The 19,304-nt window shown below is 42.9% G+C and overlaps 1 protein-coding gene across 1 annotated transcript in view; it reads left to right on the top strand.

The window, feature by feature from the left end:
- The window catches only part of wnt9a (wingless-type MMTV integration site family, member 9A), a 37,981-nt gene extending 24,179 nt beyond the window's left edge, over positions 1–13,802 (top strand). Inside the window, exons 2-4 of the mRNA XM_036519319.1 lie at positions 8,095–8,354; positions 8,856–9,118; positions 13,046–13,802. Of these exons, the coding sequence (XP_036375212.1) occupies positions 8,095–8,354; positions 8,856–9,118; positions 13,046–13,537 (1,015 nt within the window). The 3' untranslated portion in view covers positions 13,538–13,802. The remainder of the gene's footprint in view (positions 1–8,094; positions 8,355–8,855; positions 9,119–13,045) is intronic.
- Positions 13,803–19,304: the final 5,502 nt, after the last annotated feature.

Consider the following 19,304-nt stretch of genomic DNA (forward strand, 5'->3'; position numbering starts at 1 on the left):
GTAGTCTAAAGAAAATGGGAGGATCTGGAACACCCTTGTGTGGTGATCTGTTATTTGAATTGCCATTTATTATAATTATTTACATTTGTATTTTGTAATCCTCCTTTCCTTCCTCTCTTGTTTGCAGGGTAGGGCTTCTCAACTTTGATCTGAAATTTGTAAATGAAGTAGCATTTGCAAGTTAAACACAGGAAAGGTGTTTGATTAGATGTAGAAGGCAAGTACAAAGCTAACAGCACTTGGTACTTTATAATCTCTCCCAAGGACCAGCTGAAACCAAAGAGATGACCCTTACCTAACTTGCATTTACATTACCTAAATGGAACTTTACTAAGACAAGGAAAAATGTGATTGTTTAACACGCAAAGGATACTAGAAAGTTCGACATTAAAGCTTTTTATTTTATTGTGAATTCATGGTTGCTGATTAAAAGAAACATATCTTTTTTCTTTTTTTAAATCACAAAAATACGCCAGCGATATACTGTAAGCCTCCAATCCAAAGGGTACTGTAAATAGGGTGATGACTGTCTCTTCCTTCCCGGGCCTAACTGATTCTCCCGAAACCCCTTAAAGAGTTCCAAAGGCCCCACGTCCATTCTCGCGCTCAGGCCTCTTGGTTACCGGCTAAAAATATTCAGCTGTGTGTAAGCCATACCCAGCGGCAGAGGGATTAGTGTGGTGACTTGTCTCTGGCCTGCCTCCAGTGCCACAATGTCGTTTTTGTTTTCGGCCAGACGGAAGTAGCGCAGACCGTGAGGAGGGATGGCATTTGCTTTCCGTGTTGTTGCTTTTTTGCGATAACCACAGGCCTCTGTCCTCCTCCTCCTCCTCCTCCTCCTCCTCCTCAGCTTATTTTCCACTGAAGGATCTCCTCAGCGGCTCAGCGCTGGACACATGTTCTCCCAGTAGAGGGCGCGTGACAGTGACGTGGGGGTGGAGGTTGTGAAAATTGGCCCTCTTCCTTTTCTCTCCTGGACCGTCAAGTGTCACCTCAGCATGCTCTGACTTTGTAAAGCAATGAGTGGTCATTTCCTGTGTCTTTAAATGACTAAGACTGAGCAATTTGGGAACTGAATTCATGATTCAGATGAGGTAGTCGTTAGTTTAATCTCTTAGGTATTTTTATATCCCTATAGAATTATGGCGGGTTGGACTACACAGACCTTTGTTTTTTTGGCATATTTCCCTTTAGTACTTTTTGATGAATTGCTGCCATTTAAGGGTGTAGAATTTTTTTTATTTCATTTCACTAGTGAAGTAAATTTATGTACCTACCTAATTATTCCTTCACTTAGCTTGAAAATAATGTCAGCTAACTTCATTTCTTATTATAGCTAATTTAAGAGATTGCTAACTTTTTTATGATACTGTAGCACTACTTGTCGCAAAGTGAAATTGACTCTGTTGAGTTCAGTGTGCAGATGCTAGTGCTAGTGAGAAGCTACAATATATAACTTAAAACAATTTCTTAATACATTCTAGTGTGGTAATGTAATGCAGATAAAGGTAATGTAAAGGTAATATAAGTGCTACTGCCATAGCATTACAATAAACAGTAGGCATAATAATGTAGCCATTATGTCACTATAAGAGTCACAATTCCAGAAAAAAGAACATTCTACATTTCTCATTCAGTAATTTCCTAGATTTGCTAACGGTTTGGGCTGTTCTTGTGCTCTCCTTCATTGCCGTAGCCAATACTTTAGAGATACAATGTGGCACAGTTGCAAATCTGCAGTTGACAGACTTAAGCACTTTGCCCGCAGGAAAAGTGTGGACTGTATCCCTCCACGACCAAAACTGGCTGTTTTTTTTTCCCGCTTCCACAGAGGAAATAGCTGTCTCTCTTGTTTCAGAAATCATTTTGTTGTATCAGAAAACCAAAGATGGGGGAAACATGTAAAGGCCTGGTGTTTCATTGGTGAGAGCCTAAAACAGTACGCACCCTGCAAAAGACCTCCACCACCACAGCTGAGCAGTTATATCAGTCTGCCTCCATGACACCCTGTGCCAAGCAGACAGCGAATAGCAGACATTTTTCAGTAGTTCGACTTTGGACTGGGCACAAACCCACAAACAACCAGTACCAAGGAGGATGACCCTCTGACCACAGTGCCCATGACCCTGCATGCCTGCCGTATCAGAGAGACTGGCTGCAATAATGACCCCGTCTGGTGCTGTCCTTCATCACACCCATTTCCTGTAATTCTGATGGTACATCTGCCTCTTGGTATCCATGCACAGTTCTCACGTTGAAGTCGATTAAATTCAAATAGCCCCACTGGCATGGCAAATATGCCTTTCCACAGCATTTTGCACAGACTTGTAGAAACTGAAGTAGATGTAATCAAAGCAAAAACAATAGTCTCCCACACCTGTTTCTCCTGCTGTTACATTCTCGCTTTTCTAAATGGGGGGCATTTTGGTTCGATCACACCCTCACACTGGGGAGAAGGGGGGGGGGGGGGGTCCATTATGATCACATCCACACAGGGATCGGGCCCTTAACTGTGATCACATCTGTGCAGCAATGTGGCATATTGTGGAGATCTCGTACACCCACTCAAGGGGAATTTCAGCATGATCACATCCACTCACTGCAATCACATCCACACACTGAGGTACGGAGTTTCCCTGCTCTGTGCTTGATGCGTGTGACATTTGACCTGATCACGTATGCTCTGTAATTCAGTGTCATAATGGAAGAATGCAGCTGTAAGAGACACGTATCACTGTCCAGACCAGAGTCAAAGTGGAAACATTGTGGTCATTCCCTCTCTCAGTGCTTCAAAGACTATGGAAGTTGAACTTTCCCATCAAGGTCAGATCTGTATTTATTTATGAGAGAGAGATTGACACGGCTACATTTTTACTCATGAATGATTACCTTGCTAAAGGAGGCAATGATAATGCCCAACTTGAAATTTGAACCTGCTGCCCTGTTATCTCGCATTCAGTGAGCCACTAATGGACCCATCAGACGGAAGGCAGGGTTAGTAGGCCTTTTGGAGAAGGCTTAGTGTTTACTCCCTGCTAGTTGCTCTGTTTTTTACCTTTGGTAAAACACAGACAACCAAGTTCTGTGAAGTGCACCAAAAGCAACCAACAACAAAATTCACAAGTATATAGGGGTGAAGTCCACTGCCACGAAGTGAGTGAAACGTAGACGTAAAATAAAGAAATAGCTGCATGAGGAATTGTTAAAAGAGGGACTGGAAAAGTAAGCCGTTGCATGTAGTGGTATGCAGCTACTTGCCAGGAACTTAAATACTGTAGCATTTCTTTCGTTTTCCTGTCATGTGACTTTAAGAACGTGGGGCTTCATCGACAAAGGCATCCATGACTTCAGATGTCAAACTCCACTTACGAGTGCATTCATACATTCACAAGGGAAAGTATGAATGCCTCTTGGTGTATTTGTCTGCTCTTTTTTTTTAAACAAAGCCTGGCTGGCGAACGTGACTGTCCTCAAGACACAGCTTGCCGGTGTCTGTCGGAAAATTCAGCTGCGAGCTTCCAAAGAAACAAGGAAAGGCAAACACGTTAACAAATAAAAAAAGCCTTCTGGCCTCAATGGTAACGCTGAACCCTGGTCCCTGAGGCACAAATTCCTTTGCTCATTTGTTACTCTGGACTCATTTTCATTGTCACTTTCATTTTTCTTCTAAAGGACAGCATGCACAAATAATGTGTTTGTAAAAACAACAAAAAAAAAATATTCCCAGAATCTCCTCTGGGCCATTTTACATGTGTGATGATATTAAAATGCTTGTCTAAAATATACAAGCACAACATCATGTGTTTGTTGATACTGAATAAAACAGTGAACAAGTTCAATGTTCCTCTCCTCCAGTTTGGTGCTGGAATGCAAACGTGGTAGAGAAGACAGTCTGGCTCAGTCTAGTCAAGACCAGTTCACTCCAATTAGTTCCTTGTGGTATCTAGAGGGTTTCCTTGCAGGAACCACCTGGCCCCTTTTCGGTTGATATACAAGGTGTTAAAGGTAATTAACCCATGTCCTCACTTTAGCTTAATCAGTACTGATGCCCTAGTTTTAGCTTCAGACTGAAGTCACAGTCAGTGGCTTACAGAAGGATGGATCCCTTTTTGATTTAATTCATACGTTTCAGGCACAACTCATGGTTCAACTGCTCAACCATTTCAACAACTGAAAAGAAATGTCAACTAGATAATACTATTATATGCATTGTCGAATCAGTACAGTGCAATGCAATTGTATTTATGAATAAAGTACTAAACATATCCTTAGAAAAAGGACTGGATCCACCAGGAGACATGTTGTCGCTAATAGTTCAGCCTGACAGATTGGGTTAACATTAGATTAGCAAATGATCATATGTAAGTATAGTTAATAGGTGTCTGTTAAAGAAAGGTTTACCACAATTGACCCTCTTGGACTTCTTAGAATACAAAGCAGGTGCGTGTGTCTGCATGCTATACATTTGAAGGTAATTTCCCTCATCGTACATCTGTGGACAACCACCGCTAAATCCATCAAAAGTGAAGGCAAACTCTATTTTGAGCTTGTGGCTTCAATCGGTTTAACTTGTCATGTTCATATTGTATCAAAGGCTTTGACTTTGGTTTGTTAAACTGTTTTATCTACCATAAGCACATTCCTTAAGTCTGCACTGGTTCGCAGTGTGATTCAAAGCTTTCATTAGGAACCCAGTCTTTCTGCTTGTCTGATCTCTCATTCAGACTTCTGCATGTAGCAACGCATGAAATAAACATTAAGGATAACTGTCCAGCGAACAAACCAGTCTTCCTTATCTGAAATTGGATTGGATATTTTCATTAACTGAAGAAAAGGGAATGTTCTTTACAGCCCAGCTTTTTTAGTAGTTATATTCGGTCATGGTTAGAGTAAGACAGAACAAGGAAAAACACACGCAGCTGTTTTCAATTACTGTTTTTGCACACAGTTCAGGCTAGAATTATCCTGTTTTGCACTGATTTTTATGGGAGCTGTAAAAATTGCAGTTGTGAAAAGATTATATCTCTCGCTGTATAACTTAAAAGCAGCAATCTTTTTTGGAGCCAATAGACGTATTACTCTTTTGAAATCCCCGATATTTTCTTTTCATTCCTTGAAGTTCATTATTTGTCACTATCACTCTTTACAATCTTCATCCCCCGACAGTGCTCTTGGAAACTACATGCAAGTCATACAAGAGCCATTGAAATTTATAATAAGACGGATCACATTTGGAGTAAAATGTCCAAACGAATTAGAAATCAATACTGTGCAGGGTAGCATTTTACCACTAGAGGGAAATTCAGTATTCTTTTGAGAAGGTCTATCTCTGTTAAAATGCCACAGCTCTATCAGAAGGATAGATTGAAATCTAGCAAGATAGAAACACATGTTGTGGGATGACTGTGATATTTGATGTCAAAAGCAGGATTTGCAGATTGCTTTATTATACTTACATTTGAGATGCTGTCCAGTCTTGATTGTATTGCAAATTTCATGCATAGCTATTCAAAGTAAAATAGAGAGTAGTGTACTTATCTTCCAGTGTTTGTGGGGGTATGTTGGCTCGGCAGCTTGATAGCAGCTGATAAAGATGAGTTTCAATCTTGTGAGCTTGAAACAAAGGATGTGCAAATTTTACCTGTAAACTGTAAATTTCTCTCAACCTGTTTTAATTTGTTTTGCTTGACTGACGTTACCATACCAATAGCCAGAATAACTTCCATAATTGGTGGGTAATTCTTCTTCTGTTAGTTGTATTACATGTGGTAGAGTTTTCCCTCTCGAGGTAAAGTATTTGAACTATGACACAGAGTTCAATGCAATGCGAAGAGAAGACATTTTAATCCCAAAAAAGTTAATCACCCTTTAAATGCGAGTAGCAGATACTTTAAGGACAAAGTGCAACAAAGTCTGGGTGATCAAACTCAATTGTACAAACTTTGCCTAAAAAGACTAGGACTGAAAGGACACAAGTGAATTAGCAGCAACTGATGAAGATTAGCAAAAAGCCTCTGGGGTGACAGACATATGAGGCAATGGAGAGAGAATAAATTCAGGAGAACCCTTGGTACAGTATGTTCAATGGTGCCGGGGTGTGCTTCACAGAGTGAGCGGTGCCTCAGTGAGAAGCATGAGAAGCAATTCGAGAATCGCCCCGTGAATCTGATGACCACCACATTCTACTCAGCCCCGCCCTTCTTGGAAACCCTTCGTCCAGCCGAACCCCCACCCCCATACCATCCCCCCAAAACACACCCACCGAAAAATGTTTTGACAGATGGGTATTCGGTACTGGAGCTTGAACGGGCCATTGTGTCCTAAACCAAACAAGTCTCCCATACGTCCTTGGCAGTGTCAGGCTGTGACACTATTATCTGATTCCAGGCATGTTGTGGAACTACCCCTTCGTCCCAGAGAGCTAAGGGCCTGACCGACTCTGACATACTCCAGACACACTCCTTTCGCCAGCGAATGTATTAAAAAGCAGAATTTATGAAGGTCACGCTCTCTTAGAAGGCAGAACTTTGCCGCCACAAATGAGCACGAGCATATTAGTATGACTGCATCCTCCCAGTTTTGTGTTTGGAGACATGCTGAAGCTATTGAGTAAACATCAGTTTTTCGTATTAAACGAGTTCTGGGAAGTGGGCCTCCATAAAGGCTTGATACCTCTGCCTGGATCGTGGGGATTTGCCAGAAAAGACATAAGATAAATTCACGTACAGATGTCATTGACAGGTGACCCAATCTTGTCCCCCTCTGCAAAAGTATATAAAAATGATTGGAAAAAGGTCATCATGGTTTCCAACTGATTTCAGGGTCACCATAAATCTTGAGCATTTGCTACACTTTGACTTTTAGGTGTTGCTGGAAAGAAAACTTCAGTGGAACTGTACCATTTCTGCTTTTTTCAATCATATTTTTAACAAAAAAAATCTTCATGAGTAATAATAGCACACATCTGTGTTAGTAGACAAAAATGCTGGATTTGAAAAAGAAAGCTCTTTTCCATAATAACATATGCCCGCTCAATGCCGTGGTTGGGAGTTTGGTGAATCCATTTATTCTTCAGTTCCACTTGAAAATTGGAAAAAAAAGAGAAGGACACCCAGAAATGCAATGTAATGAGCCACTGCCTCGCCAATGCTGTCAGTTAGCGGGACGAAACTGGTCACGAGCTGACAGTCAAGTCTCCCTGTGCGTGTGTTTGTTAAAATATCGCCCTGCTTTCCTCATTACGACCTCAGAATGCTGGTCAGAATGTCGCCGTCACGTGGCATGCTCCTGGCGTTGGTGTTTTAAACAGTGTTGCTTTAAATAAAAGGGCGAGCTGGAGAGCGGCGTGTTTGGTTCGACGTTGCGAGTCAACCAAACAGATGCCCGGTCAAAATCTACACGTCAAACAGGCCTACCACGTCTCAGTGTAATCTTGAGCCTGTATACCAAGGCCTCTATTCAGCTTAACCACAATGCAAACGCGGCCTTCACTGTGAGGAACAAGTTTGTGTGATTGTTGCATTTTCTTACCAAGTGTTTGTACCTTCTTTGTGATTGTAAACCTGCATTCTGAGTGTTTGTACCTTCTCTGTCCCTGTAATCCCTGTAAATTCTTGGGCCTTCTTGGTGACGGTAAACAAACATGCAGAATGATTGTACCTTCTCTGAGGTTGTGTTCTCTGAACGGATGAGTGTGTACCTTCTCACCCCCCTATAAACCTGCATACTGAGTGTGGACACCTTTGTCTGTACCTTCCCTGTCCCTGTAAACCTGTGTGCAGAGTGTTTGAGAAGTACCTGCTGAACCCCTAAGCAGCCTAACATCGTGTCCTCTCTCTCTCTCTCTCTCTCTCTCCCGCTTTCTCTCCCTCTCCTGCTTTCTCTGTCTCTCTCTCTCTCTCTCTCTCTCTCTCTCCCGCTTTCTCTCCCTCTCCTGCTTTCTCTGTCTCTCTTTCTTTCTCTCTCTCTCATTCTCCCCCATCTTTCTCTGTCTGTCGCTCTCTCTCTCTCTCTCTCTCTCACATCCTCCCCCGGTCTCCCTCTGTCTCTCTTTCTTTCTCTCTCTTTCTCTCATCCCCCCCCTCGGCCGTGCAGACTGACGGGTAACGAGCCCCTGTCCATCCTGCCGCTGAGCTCGCAGCCCGAGGAGAGCGTGGCCAAGGCGCACTACAAGCTGTGCGACCGGCTCAAGCTGGAGAAGAAGCAGCGGAGGATGTGCCGGCGGGACCCCGGCGTGGCCGAGACCCTCATGGAGGCCATCAGCATGAGCGCCCTGGAGTGCCAGTACCAGTTCCGCTTCGAGAGGTGGAACTGCACCCTGGAGGGGCGCTACCGAGCCAACCTACTGAAGAGAGGTGTGTTACGCTGCATCGTGATGTATACGGCATCATGTGTTATGGTGTGTCGGTGGCTTCGCAACTTTGCGGGCGCTGTTACTGAAGCACAGTCTGAGAGCAGAGTTGTAGAAATGTCGTGTGAATTGATGTCACCATACCAGATGACATCCAAGAACACCCTCCAGAGTGTGTGGGGTTGTTGACTTACATTGACCCTCTCCTAGCCCCAGTAGCCTGGTCTGATATTGTTGCTCATTCTACTTGAATGGATACACTAGGTGTTTATGGGTGGCAGTATGGCATAGTGGTTAAGGAGCAGGACTTGTAACTGAAATGTTCAATTTCGCACTGGGACACTGCTGCTGTACCCTTGCGCAAAGTACTTAACCCACAATTGCCTCAGTAAATATCCAGCTGTGTAAATGGACAACATTGTAAAAAAAAAAACTGTAACCTACGTAATTCGCTCTGTATAAGACCGTCTGCTAAATGAATGTAACGTAATGTAAAATTCCCCAGGTTTCAAGGAGACGGCTTTCCTGTACGCCATCTCCTCGGCGGGCCTGACCCACGCCATGGCTAAGGCCTGCAGCGCCGGGAGGATGGAGCGCTGCACCTGCGACGAGGCTCCCGACCTGGAGAACCGCAAGGCCTGGCAGTGGGGCGGCTGCGGGGACAACCTCAAGTATAGCAACAAGTTCGTCAAGGAGTTCCTGGGCAAGCGCTCCAACAAGGACCTGCGCGCCCGCGTGGACATGCACAACACCAACGTGGGCATGAAGGTGGGCGCCGCGCCGCGCCGACGCGCTAAACCCCAGCGGACGGCGCTGGAGAGGGTTGGCAAGGAAGTCAGGGTCATTCCCTGGTGGAGGGAATTCCTGTCGAGTCAGTGCATGCTTCAGTTTATAGAAATGGACATTACAATGAAGCTTTTCAAGTGAAACTAGCCCTGATGGAGCTAAAACTTCTTGCAGGAATATTTGGTTATTTTAGTTATGATTATGATGACAATCGTTATAGTTGTCATTATAGTTGGATTAGTCATTATAACTATTAATCATTACAGTTCTATTAATAGTTATTATTGATACTATTATTACTGTTGTACTACTATTATTAAGGCTAGAGCTACTACTACTATTAATAACAATACTACTATTAATAGCAGTAGTAATAATAGGATTAATAGATGGGTTGGTTTTATGTGATGTTGTGTATGTCTGCAAGGGAGTCATTCTGTTATAAACAGTCATTAACTTGATCTTTTTTTACCTTTCTGACATGATTATGTACTGGACTGCCAGTTTTGTGGATGGCAGCTATTAACACCTGTAAGTTATAACACATGTTTAAAGACTTTGAAATCTCTCAGCATGTCAGACTCTAGCCCGGCCTGTCGAATTCAGGGATGTAACCTGAGACACTGTGTTTGCGATTTAAAGGATCCAGCCATGTTTTGGCTCACACATTATGGCTCTGTGCCTCTCGGGGGTGAACTCACCGAGGTCTCAGGCCGAGATTGTCTGGAGGTCGCAGTGAGATGCACGGTGTCGCCCCGCGTTTCTATGGGAGAAAAACTGTTTCGGGGGTCCCTATCAGCAGTCCCTCCCGACTCGAACAATGGCAGGAAATCTTTAACCCCCGTGTGACTTTCTGTGAGCATCCTGGCTGGCCGGCCGAGCCGAGCTGCTGACAGGTTAACTCATCCAGGGTTAGCCCTTCCCCTCCACCGTGCTGTCTGGTTCCCGTGGCAACCGGGCCGCCGCTTGGAAACAGGCAATGGGAACCATATGTTTCAAAGTGCTTGGTGCGAGTTTTACGATAGCTGTAACTACCTTCAGATTAACACTCAATAGCCTTGACAGGGGATGCCTTGGTCTTGCGCTAAGTAGACAGGTTGGGCAGATGACGCTCTCCCGCCACTTGGAGAAAGCTATGTCACCTGCGGTGAGGCCAGTATTGACGTCTCTATAGAAACACAGTGAAGTAGCCAAGAGCATTGGTATTTGCTGGAGGTACGTGTGCACCTGTGTCCACTTTGGCGAGTTTGCGAGCGCAGGAATGCGGTGTTTTAGCAAAGTCAGCCGTCTCTGGTGTCAGGACAGCCACAGAAGGGTAATCAGTTCATTTCGTGCTCTGTGGGGTTAATTTATAATCACTGTACACAGATGTTTTGTCCAGAACTAAAACTGTCTCCAAAACATTGTACTAATTCATTTATTTTTGTTAATACCGTGTGGACTAGCTTCTTAAAACTCTTGCTGCTCAGGATACAGGATATAAATCTACAAAGCTGTTGTGGGCAGAGGTAACTACTGTAGCAGAGCAGAGTTTAAAATGTTTGTTGAACACTTACTTGTAAAAACCCTAATCTGCAAGTGTATTTGTTAACAGATACTAGAAAATCAAATACTGAGATCAGTTCTATAGCAGAAACATAATTATTTTGTGGTAGGTGAATGGTTTTCAGTGGTTTACAATAATATTGTTTGTAAAATACCGTAAATGTTTGTTCTACATTTAGTAGAACAAACATTTAAGAATTTTCTAGGGATTATAGTAATTTTTTACTATAATAAAAACTGAGGAAACTCGTTGAGGAACTCTGGTCTACATTAGTTATGCTCCGGTTTGGAGAATACTGAAGCTATGCTGGAAATAAGGCTTTTCATGCAATGGTACCAGTCACTTAACTTTCGCTTAACTGACATGTATCATTGGCTCGAGCTGTGTTCTGAGTATTAGGACAAATGAAGTAATAATAACTGTACATCCATTTAAATAGTACTCAACCACCTTTTAGGGTTTAAATTGACTGTGAAATTGATAATCACCTTTTAATTCCCCTTTCAAAAAGGGAACAGGGCTCATTTGGTGCCGGGCGTGGCTTTGTGATTGTGTGGGCCAGCAAGGGGGGAGGGTGTAGTTTGGAAGTGTTTTTAAGAGTAATAGTCGTGGGTCATACATCAATGGCCAAAGAAAACTACAGGTCTGGCAACGAGGAGTTTTACTCATATTTTCTCATATTGTTGCCATTTTCATTTGAGTATGAATGTAAATTACAGCGCAGAACATAACCCAAATGTTACCAGACTGAGACTGCTCCTCCTGGACTGACAATAAACGTCTGCTCTTCCTTTTCTCCTTTCTTATCCAAATCCGTTTCTGAAGGTATTTGATTCGTAATAAAGTTTTACGGTGCCATTTTTCTTTTTTTCTTTTGCATGTGTAGGTGTTGAAGGTTTGGGGTAAAAATCCCATATGGAGCGTAAATCCAGGAATGTGCTGTTGTATGCGTCCTCCCCTCTTCAAAGCTGACTCCACATTTCTTTGCTTCAGCTGTGAGAGAGGGGCATGTGGTCTTTCCCTCCAGCACCCGTGTGTAGTATGGACTCCATAAGAGCGGTGCTTTGTGAGGAAATGCTGGTGTTTTTTTTAAATAAGGAGGGATCTCACAGTGGGAATGTATAAATTTGATAAGATCTGTGCTACATACTAAGGGGCGTTTCTGCCGAGATGTGACTCTTCGCTGGTATGAGCGTCGTCTCCCATGAGGATCTCTTGCTACTTTTCGGAACAGATGTGCGGTATTTATAGCCTATCAGATCATAACGGGTGCAGTCATCTTGCGCTGGGGCTAAAATACATCAGAATTAGAGACGAGGGGTGGAGGTATCATTTTTAACAAGGAGATTTCAGATCGAAAACACCACCCCTGGCCTTATCCGTGCCCTTTACCTAAACCTTAGCCTAGTTCTTAGAAATCACCGACGCTGTTTGGCATGGCATGAGAGACGGACCTCCGACTCCTTCGCTTGCACATGGTTTCAATCAGGGCCCACAAACAGTGGTCAGGACGTGGGCCTCCTGTCTACTTAACATGTCTCTCCTTCACCCCCGCTTGTTTTTTGAGGGCCATCTCAATGGGCCTTTTATTCTGAAAAAAGCACTGTTGTGGAATATTGTTCCCGTTATTACTGACAATATGATTGGGTTTAATCAAGCTCGATTACCCTCGGCGATCACAAGAACGTCATCGTTGTCCTCCCTGCCCTGCCCCTACATCACCGCCCTCGCTGTAAACTCCTGCCTCCGCTCGGTCTCATGTTCTTGCGGTCCGCTAATTAAAGGATGCAGCCTTGGAGGGAAGCATGGGGAGTTCTGCCTTGATGGAGTAAGCAAATGTTTAATTGCCTCGCTTGATTAAGACTGGCGTATTTGTGGGACATGTTGCTGACCTTACTTATTGAGGTGGACCCGGTCTGTGTAACGCTTTATTAAAAGTTTCATCAGTGCTTTGGGTTAGCTGTTTAAGCATTTCCTCCATCTTCAAAGAATGTGTCAACACAAAGTTTATGGACAGGGTATAATCTTAGAAAATAATGTCATGTTGTTGCTTGTTATCATTTTAATTGGAACATGAAAGGAATGTTAAAAAATACATGTATTGATAATAAAATGAAATTATACCCCAGAATGTTTGAATAGCTCAGCATAAAGATCATAATGCATCCTAACTGACCCATGCGCCGCACAAATTACAGACGTGGTTTATGATTGGCAGGCAAGTATTGCTCCTTCCTCAAACGGTACCCATAGTCAAAAGGCTGTAGCTTCTGTTAATGAGAATACCAAAGCTGTGCTGGTCGTCATGGTGTCATCTTTGATGTTGCATGATGGCTGACCTCTGGTGCCTCTGTGTCTCCCAGGTGATCAAAGCCGGGGTGGAGACCACCTGCAAGTGCCACGGGGTGTCAGGCTCCTGCACCGTCCAGACCTGCTGGCGGCAGCTCTCGCCCTTCCACGAGATCGGCAAGCAGCTGAAGCAGCGTTACGAGACCTCGCTCAAGGTGGGCAGCTCCACCAACGAGGCCACGGGGGAGGGCGACATCTCCCAGGCCCGCGGGCAGCAGCAGCAGCAGCAGCCCCCTCCGGGCCCCAGCGACCAGATCCCCCGCACCATGGACCTCCTCCACATCGAGGACTCGCCCAGCTTCTGCCGTCCCAGCAAGTACTCGCCCGGCACCTCCGCCCGCAAGTGCTACAAAGACAAGAACTGCGACGCCATCTGCTGCGGCCGGGGCCACAACACCCAGAGCCGGGTGGTCACCAGGCCCTGCCAGTGCCAAGTGCGCTGGTGCTGCTACGTGGAATGCAAGCAATGCACACAGAGAGAGGAGGTGTATACCTGTAAGGGGTAGGCAAAGTCTCTCCCTCTATTCGCTCCCAGCCCCTCTCGAGGACCAGACCGGACTGAGAAAAAGGGGGGGGGGGGTCGTTGCTGCCATTTTGCCCCGTGGGGAGGTTGGTTGGGGAAGAGGTGAAGGACGGCGAGGAGCTAGCCGACAGAAGATGGAAAAGCACTTTTGAGAGGCGCCTCGAGGCTGCCGAAGGTGCCCTTTCACCTTTTTGCCTCGGGTCACGGTTAAGAGGATCCCCCCCCCATCAGAAAAAGGAGGGGGGGGGGCGGGGGGGACCCCGGGTTTTTTGTTATTTTTGGTCAGCGGGAAGCTCTGCCTTACCCACTGCTGTGACCTCGGTGACCACGAAGAAGAACGGTCACAGACGGCCATTTCCCCCCAGCAATGTGCGAGAGAACAGGGAAGTTCAAATTCCAAAAGACTGGGCAAAATTTTATTCTTTTTTAAAATCAAAATCAACCCTGGCTAGACAGATCAGGCGGGAGGACTAACAGCCACGTGCAGGCGATCTTGATCATTTGAAAGAAACAACGACAGGGTGTAATATATATATATATATATATATATATATACTACACCCACATATACACACTCACACACACCTGTGTGTATGCATATGTATGTAAATATATTAAATTATATCATAATTCTATTATATTTACCACTTATCTAAATATCTAAAACAACCACTACCCACACAAATGTTTGGAGTTCTTTGTGTGCTTTTTTCCTTTCTTTGATCATAATTCTTTTTGACAAGGCCCTTTGGAAAGCAGTAAATTTGTTTCCTCAGTCTCTCTCTGTGGATATAATTTATGGACCTAAGGTGTACACGTTTTATGTCACTTTCTGAGTTATGAAACAAACAACTTTTTTGTGATTACTCCTGTCCAAGGTGAGAAGACATGACACAAAATACCTTCCTTAGACTTCCCTTCATACTCTGAAGGTGTAGGAGGATACTAGTTCAGTTATGCTTTTTTCTTCTTGCCAGTCAATTTTCAAGGCTTTTTTTCTGGCCTGAAATGAACTCGACAGACTAATGATCAGGGAAAGACTGAAACCACTACGTTCATTTGGACTCTGTGCTAAACTAAGCTATGGCAAGACTGGGAAGGAATCAAACATGGGGAAAGGAATGATCTGGTTTCTAGGAGTTTTCTGGTCTGATGGTAGCCATGACAAGTCCTGTATGATTTAAGAGGATACTTCTAGACAACAATCTCCAGTGGATTGTCTGCTGTACTGAGTGCATGCTGGCCACCAACCCAGTTGTTGACTGCTTCACCAGCAACCTCATGCCATTTGTGTGTAATTGTGACCACATGACTGTGTGCGTTCTCCTTAGTTTAGTACACAAGTCCCGTCAGTACACACAATCTAGCGTTCCTTCTGTGACAAGGGCCACGTGGGGCATCTTTGAGCGACTGACAACGTAAATATCCTCCCTGAAGTCAGAACACCAGTTGCAAATAATGTCACAAAAGAATAGCAATCCCTAGATCACAATGCTCCCCATGAATCTTCTCTTATTAACAAAGGCTTAGCTACAGCCCCCCAAAAATGGACCAGACTATTGTTGCACAGCTCCCTAAACTCACAAAATGGCAAAAATCATAGACATGTTTTTGTCACCATAGGTTTCATGGTGGTAGTTATGGTAATGGTAAGTGACAGCATGAGAGGGGATGCATGCAGTGTGTTCAGATGGACAGAATGTTGGGGTGTTAGGGTTCTTAACCTTCATTAGCTGAGCAGTAAGTAAGTTCCTATGCTTTCCATGACGCAGTAGTTGCTATGCAGCTACATGGATGGGATTTGCTGGATTGTTCCAAGATATTTTCTGTCTGTTTAGGGAAAAAAATTGCCTGTCAGGAAGTGATCGCTTTTGTTTCTTGAGGGGAATACCTGATCCTTTCCAATTGGCAAGAAAAAGTGTATGTCAAGGAAAAAAAAAAGATTTTCCTACAACTTCATTTCAGCTTCAGTGGGAAGCTAAAAAAATATGAAATATATTTATTAAGGTCTGTCCCAAATGACTACAAGACATTAACTTCACAGTGCATGATGTCAAATTAGCATCAGCTCATGTGAAATCAACACATTGTGTTCACATTAAATTCAAAGTCTCTAAGCAGCATGTGAACATTTAACAACTGCATACAAAACTTGACTTTAAGTCACTCATTCTAAGTTTTAAAATCGTATTTTTGCTGTTTTATGTTTATAAGAATGGATGCTGCAAGTGTAACCAACATTACTGCCAGCATCGGAGTATAAAAAAGACGCTGTACACTGATCAGTTAGCAATGTTCCATGCTTCACGTGAGATGGTTTCTATGGAGACATCCAATCTGATGTCAGAGGTACCATCACAGGTGTAAATTTAGTCAATTTCCTACTCACCTCATTGGCGAGCAGGCCTCACGAGTTCACCTTAAGTGACTCTCTCGGAGGGAGCTGCTTTTGACAAATGTCCTTACCAGTATGTGACACACGAGCAAGAGTATCAGCGCATTTAAGTTTTTCTTCTTTTTTTGTGTATTCAAATCTTTGACTACAAACAGAAATATAAAAATGTATATATTAGTATATGACAAAAAAGATATATGTAAAACATAAATTTTATATACGTTAACTTTTAGTAGGCAAGTGTGAATGAACTACTGAGTGAGAGACCCTTTGTTGTAATATAGCCCCATTCACGCACTGAAGCCTGGAAGCTTTCTCTTTAAAACTATTTAAAGAAATGTATTTATAAATGTTACACACATACACACATTTATGTATATGTATATACACATATACACATATATATAAAATGTGGATGTATTTCCTTCTGTGCATTTGTGTATTGTAAATAGTTAAGGTTTATTCTCCTGTGGTAAAGAGACAAGGGTGAGGCACATGCTTAAAAACTCACAGGCAATTTTGGTGGAAATTGGGGTGGGCGGGAGATTGGATGGTGACATTTGACGTGGGGGGAAAAGTGCGGGTGTAAATAGACGGGGACGCTGTGGGCGAGCGCTGGCCGAAAGGTTTGTGGTAAGATCGCTGCTGTAAACCCTCTGATTGCTAGAGATTGTAATGACCGACGTCTAAATTCCAGGCGCCAAAGTGCGTAAATCGAGAGAGAGCAAAAAAAAAAAAAAGACTAACTCCTCCCACATGGGGAAAACAACACAGAATAACTCCTGAGCGGTGGGGCGAGGTTGTGACTGCAGCCTTATCGAGCAGCGCGCGCCACTTCGATTTCTGATCGAGATGGGTGCGAAAGCGGCTTTGTGCCGTGCCCTGACCCGGGGGGAAGCGTACTCTTATGCTGTCCTCACAAGCTGGCTCTCGGCTGTCCATCCCCCCGGTGAGCGGAATTCCAAACATTTCAAGATGGAGAGGCAGACCAATTAAAGAACAGTTGAAAATATATACATAGAACTTTTGCACGCTACATGAAAACCATAATGGCTATGCACGCAGCCTCAGAAAGAATTCCGGCACACCACAGCGAAAAGGGGCAAGAAGCTTGTACGCTGTCGCTTGGTGTAGTTTACTGACTCCAAGCTGTGGTGTTTGGACTCCCTGTAGTGGTAGCTCATTAGACACATCCAAACAGTAAAGACTATGTATCTGCTCTCTATACACATATATGTATACGTATATTCAGCGTGTATACACACACACACAGACTGAAAACGTGCATTCTTTAGCATTTACATTGTATATCAATGCAATCTATACTGCAAGACTCCTTTTGTGAGGATGTGAGATGGTCCAAAAAAAAAAAAAATCAAATTATTTAGTAGACCCTTTACAATCTACATCTTTACTCATTTCGACATTGCATCTTGTTCATCTAACTGCAATGTTCTTTAGCCTTAACTTTGTAAAGCTACTCTAAGCGTGTGTTCTTTTTCAAAAGTTTTTTCCTGTCATCAGTTTGACAGTCATTGAAACTAACAAAAACTGTTGTGCCAGATCTCAAAAAAACATCATAATTCCTTCAAATTGCTGCTCGGTAAAGGACAAAGAACACTGCAGCTAGATTGAAATCTGGCCCTTTGTGATCAGACCCATGTGTTCTAGTGAAGCTGTTGGGCTAAGCTGGAGGTTCATGTCAGTCAAACTTTGTTTTATGTTTGAAACGTTCATTTTGTAGGAAAAACAGAAATGGAAAAGAGAGTTAAATTATTATTTTTTTGAAATGTTATGAGCATGTGTTTATGTAAATACTGTAAAGTCCAGACAGTTGTTATATCCTTTATTTTTTACTGTGGCTTGCTTTAGGTCTTTGGGGCTATTTGTTTCTTTGGGGTGGAGAATTTGGCATTTGGCGTGTTACTCAAAATAATTGTTGCACCTATTTTTAGACTCTTGTTTTTATTTTAATTTTTTTAAAGCCTAATTTTCAGTCACTTGAGCACAAAACAAATCCTAACAAATTCAGTCACTCATATTATTTTTATCATTATTATTTTCATAACCCACCTGATGTACTTAGGTTTCTGAATGTGTAACTTTGACATGGAAACAGAGAATGTTGTGCATTATTCAACATCTCGGTGCATCGTGTTTCTGCCTATTCATCCAAATTTTGGTATTTATAATGATTACATCACTGTTTGATGCATATAACAATAGGCAGGGCAATTTACATAGGTTGTATTCTTAGCATTACCTTCTTGCAACGGCTGAATATTTACTGTAGCTATTTAGAAATACCATTTTTAAGGGTACAAGTTTCCCATCACAGACTAGAACACACATGTCCTGGTTACATGTTCCGCTCTTGACCATTCCATTCTGCTGACCACTATTACCATAATTAGATTGGTCTCAGATTGGAGGCAGCATAATGTATGGTATGAGATACCTTTGCTAACCCGGTGCAGAGAACACTGTGATACTCCACAGTGTTGCACCTACAAGGTGTTTGTTTTCGATTCATGCTTTAACAGAGCATTTTGGAACAGTTCTTCTGAATAAGAACTCTTTAAGGGCTCCTTAAATCTTAGAGAGCCACCTCTTAAGAGGTTTTTAAATATCATTTTAATTATCTCCGTTACGTCCGCTGTGATAAACAGCCACCAATATGAAACAAGCTGTTAGTAGCGCATTTATTTAACTTATATCATGAACCACAGTTGGGGGCAGTTAGGTTAGCTCTCATGTGTGCTAAATCACCTTGGCTTTGAAAATCATGTTGACACAGATTGGTTTGCCATTTAAAGGGTGTCATAGAACTGACAGTGCACGGCAGGTGGCATAAAAATCTGACTAAGCAGAATGTGACATTAATTGGGGTGACATCAAACAGGGTCACCTCCATTAGGGTTTGTGTTGTGCTGCCTTTTTGTTTTAAAGAAACGTCTATTGTCCTTTGATGGGGATGTTATACTAACAACAGAGGTCGTCTTTTTCCTCCTCTTCATGTCTTCTGGGAACCTAAATGATTTTCCTCTACCTCATGTGTATAGCTTGTAGGTATATAAACTGATTCTGAATGACTGGTAAGAATGTATTTAAGTTATTTAACATCTTTGTATAACAAAGGCAAGAAAATCTGGAAATAATAAATGAATTTTTAAATTATTTCTGCTCCCAGCATTATCTTTTCATGAATGTGTACACAAACGTATGTCTCCTCAAATTTAGGGCTTCACAGTGATCCGGATTTTTGATTTCACGCTCATGGTCAGGCAGTGTCACCGAACACAAGGTGATTTTGAAATCTGACCACAGATAATTCTGCGCGTATTAAAAGTGGCCA

The sequence above is a fragment of the Megalops cyprinoides genome, chromosome 24, assembly GCF_013368585.1.
Source record: "Megalops cyprinoides isolate fMegCyp1 chromosome 24, fMegCyp1.pri, whole genome shotgun sequence".
NCBI lineage: Eukaryota > Metazoa > Chordata > Actinopteri > Elopiformes > Megalopidae > Megalops > Megalops cyprinoides.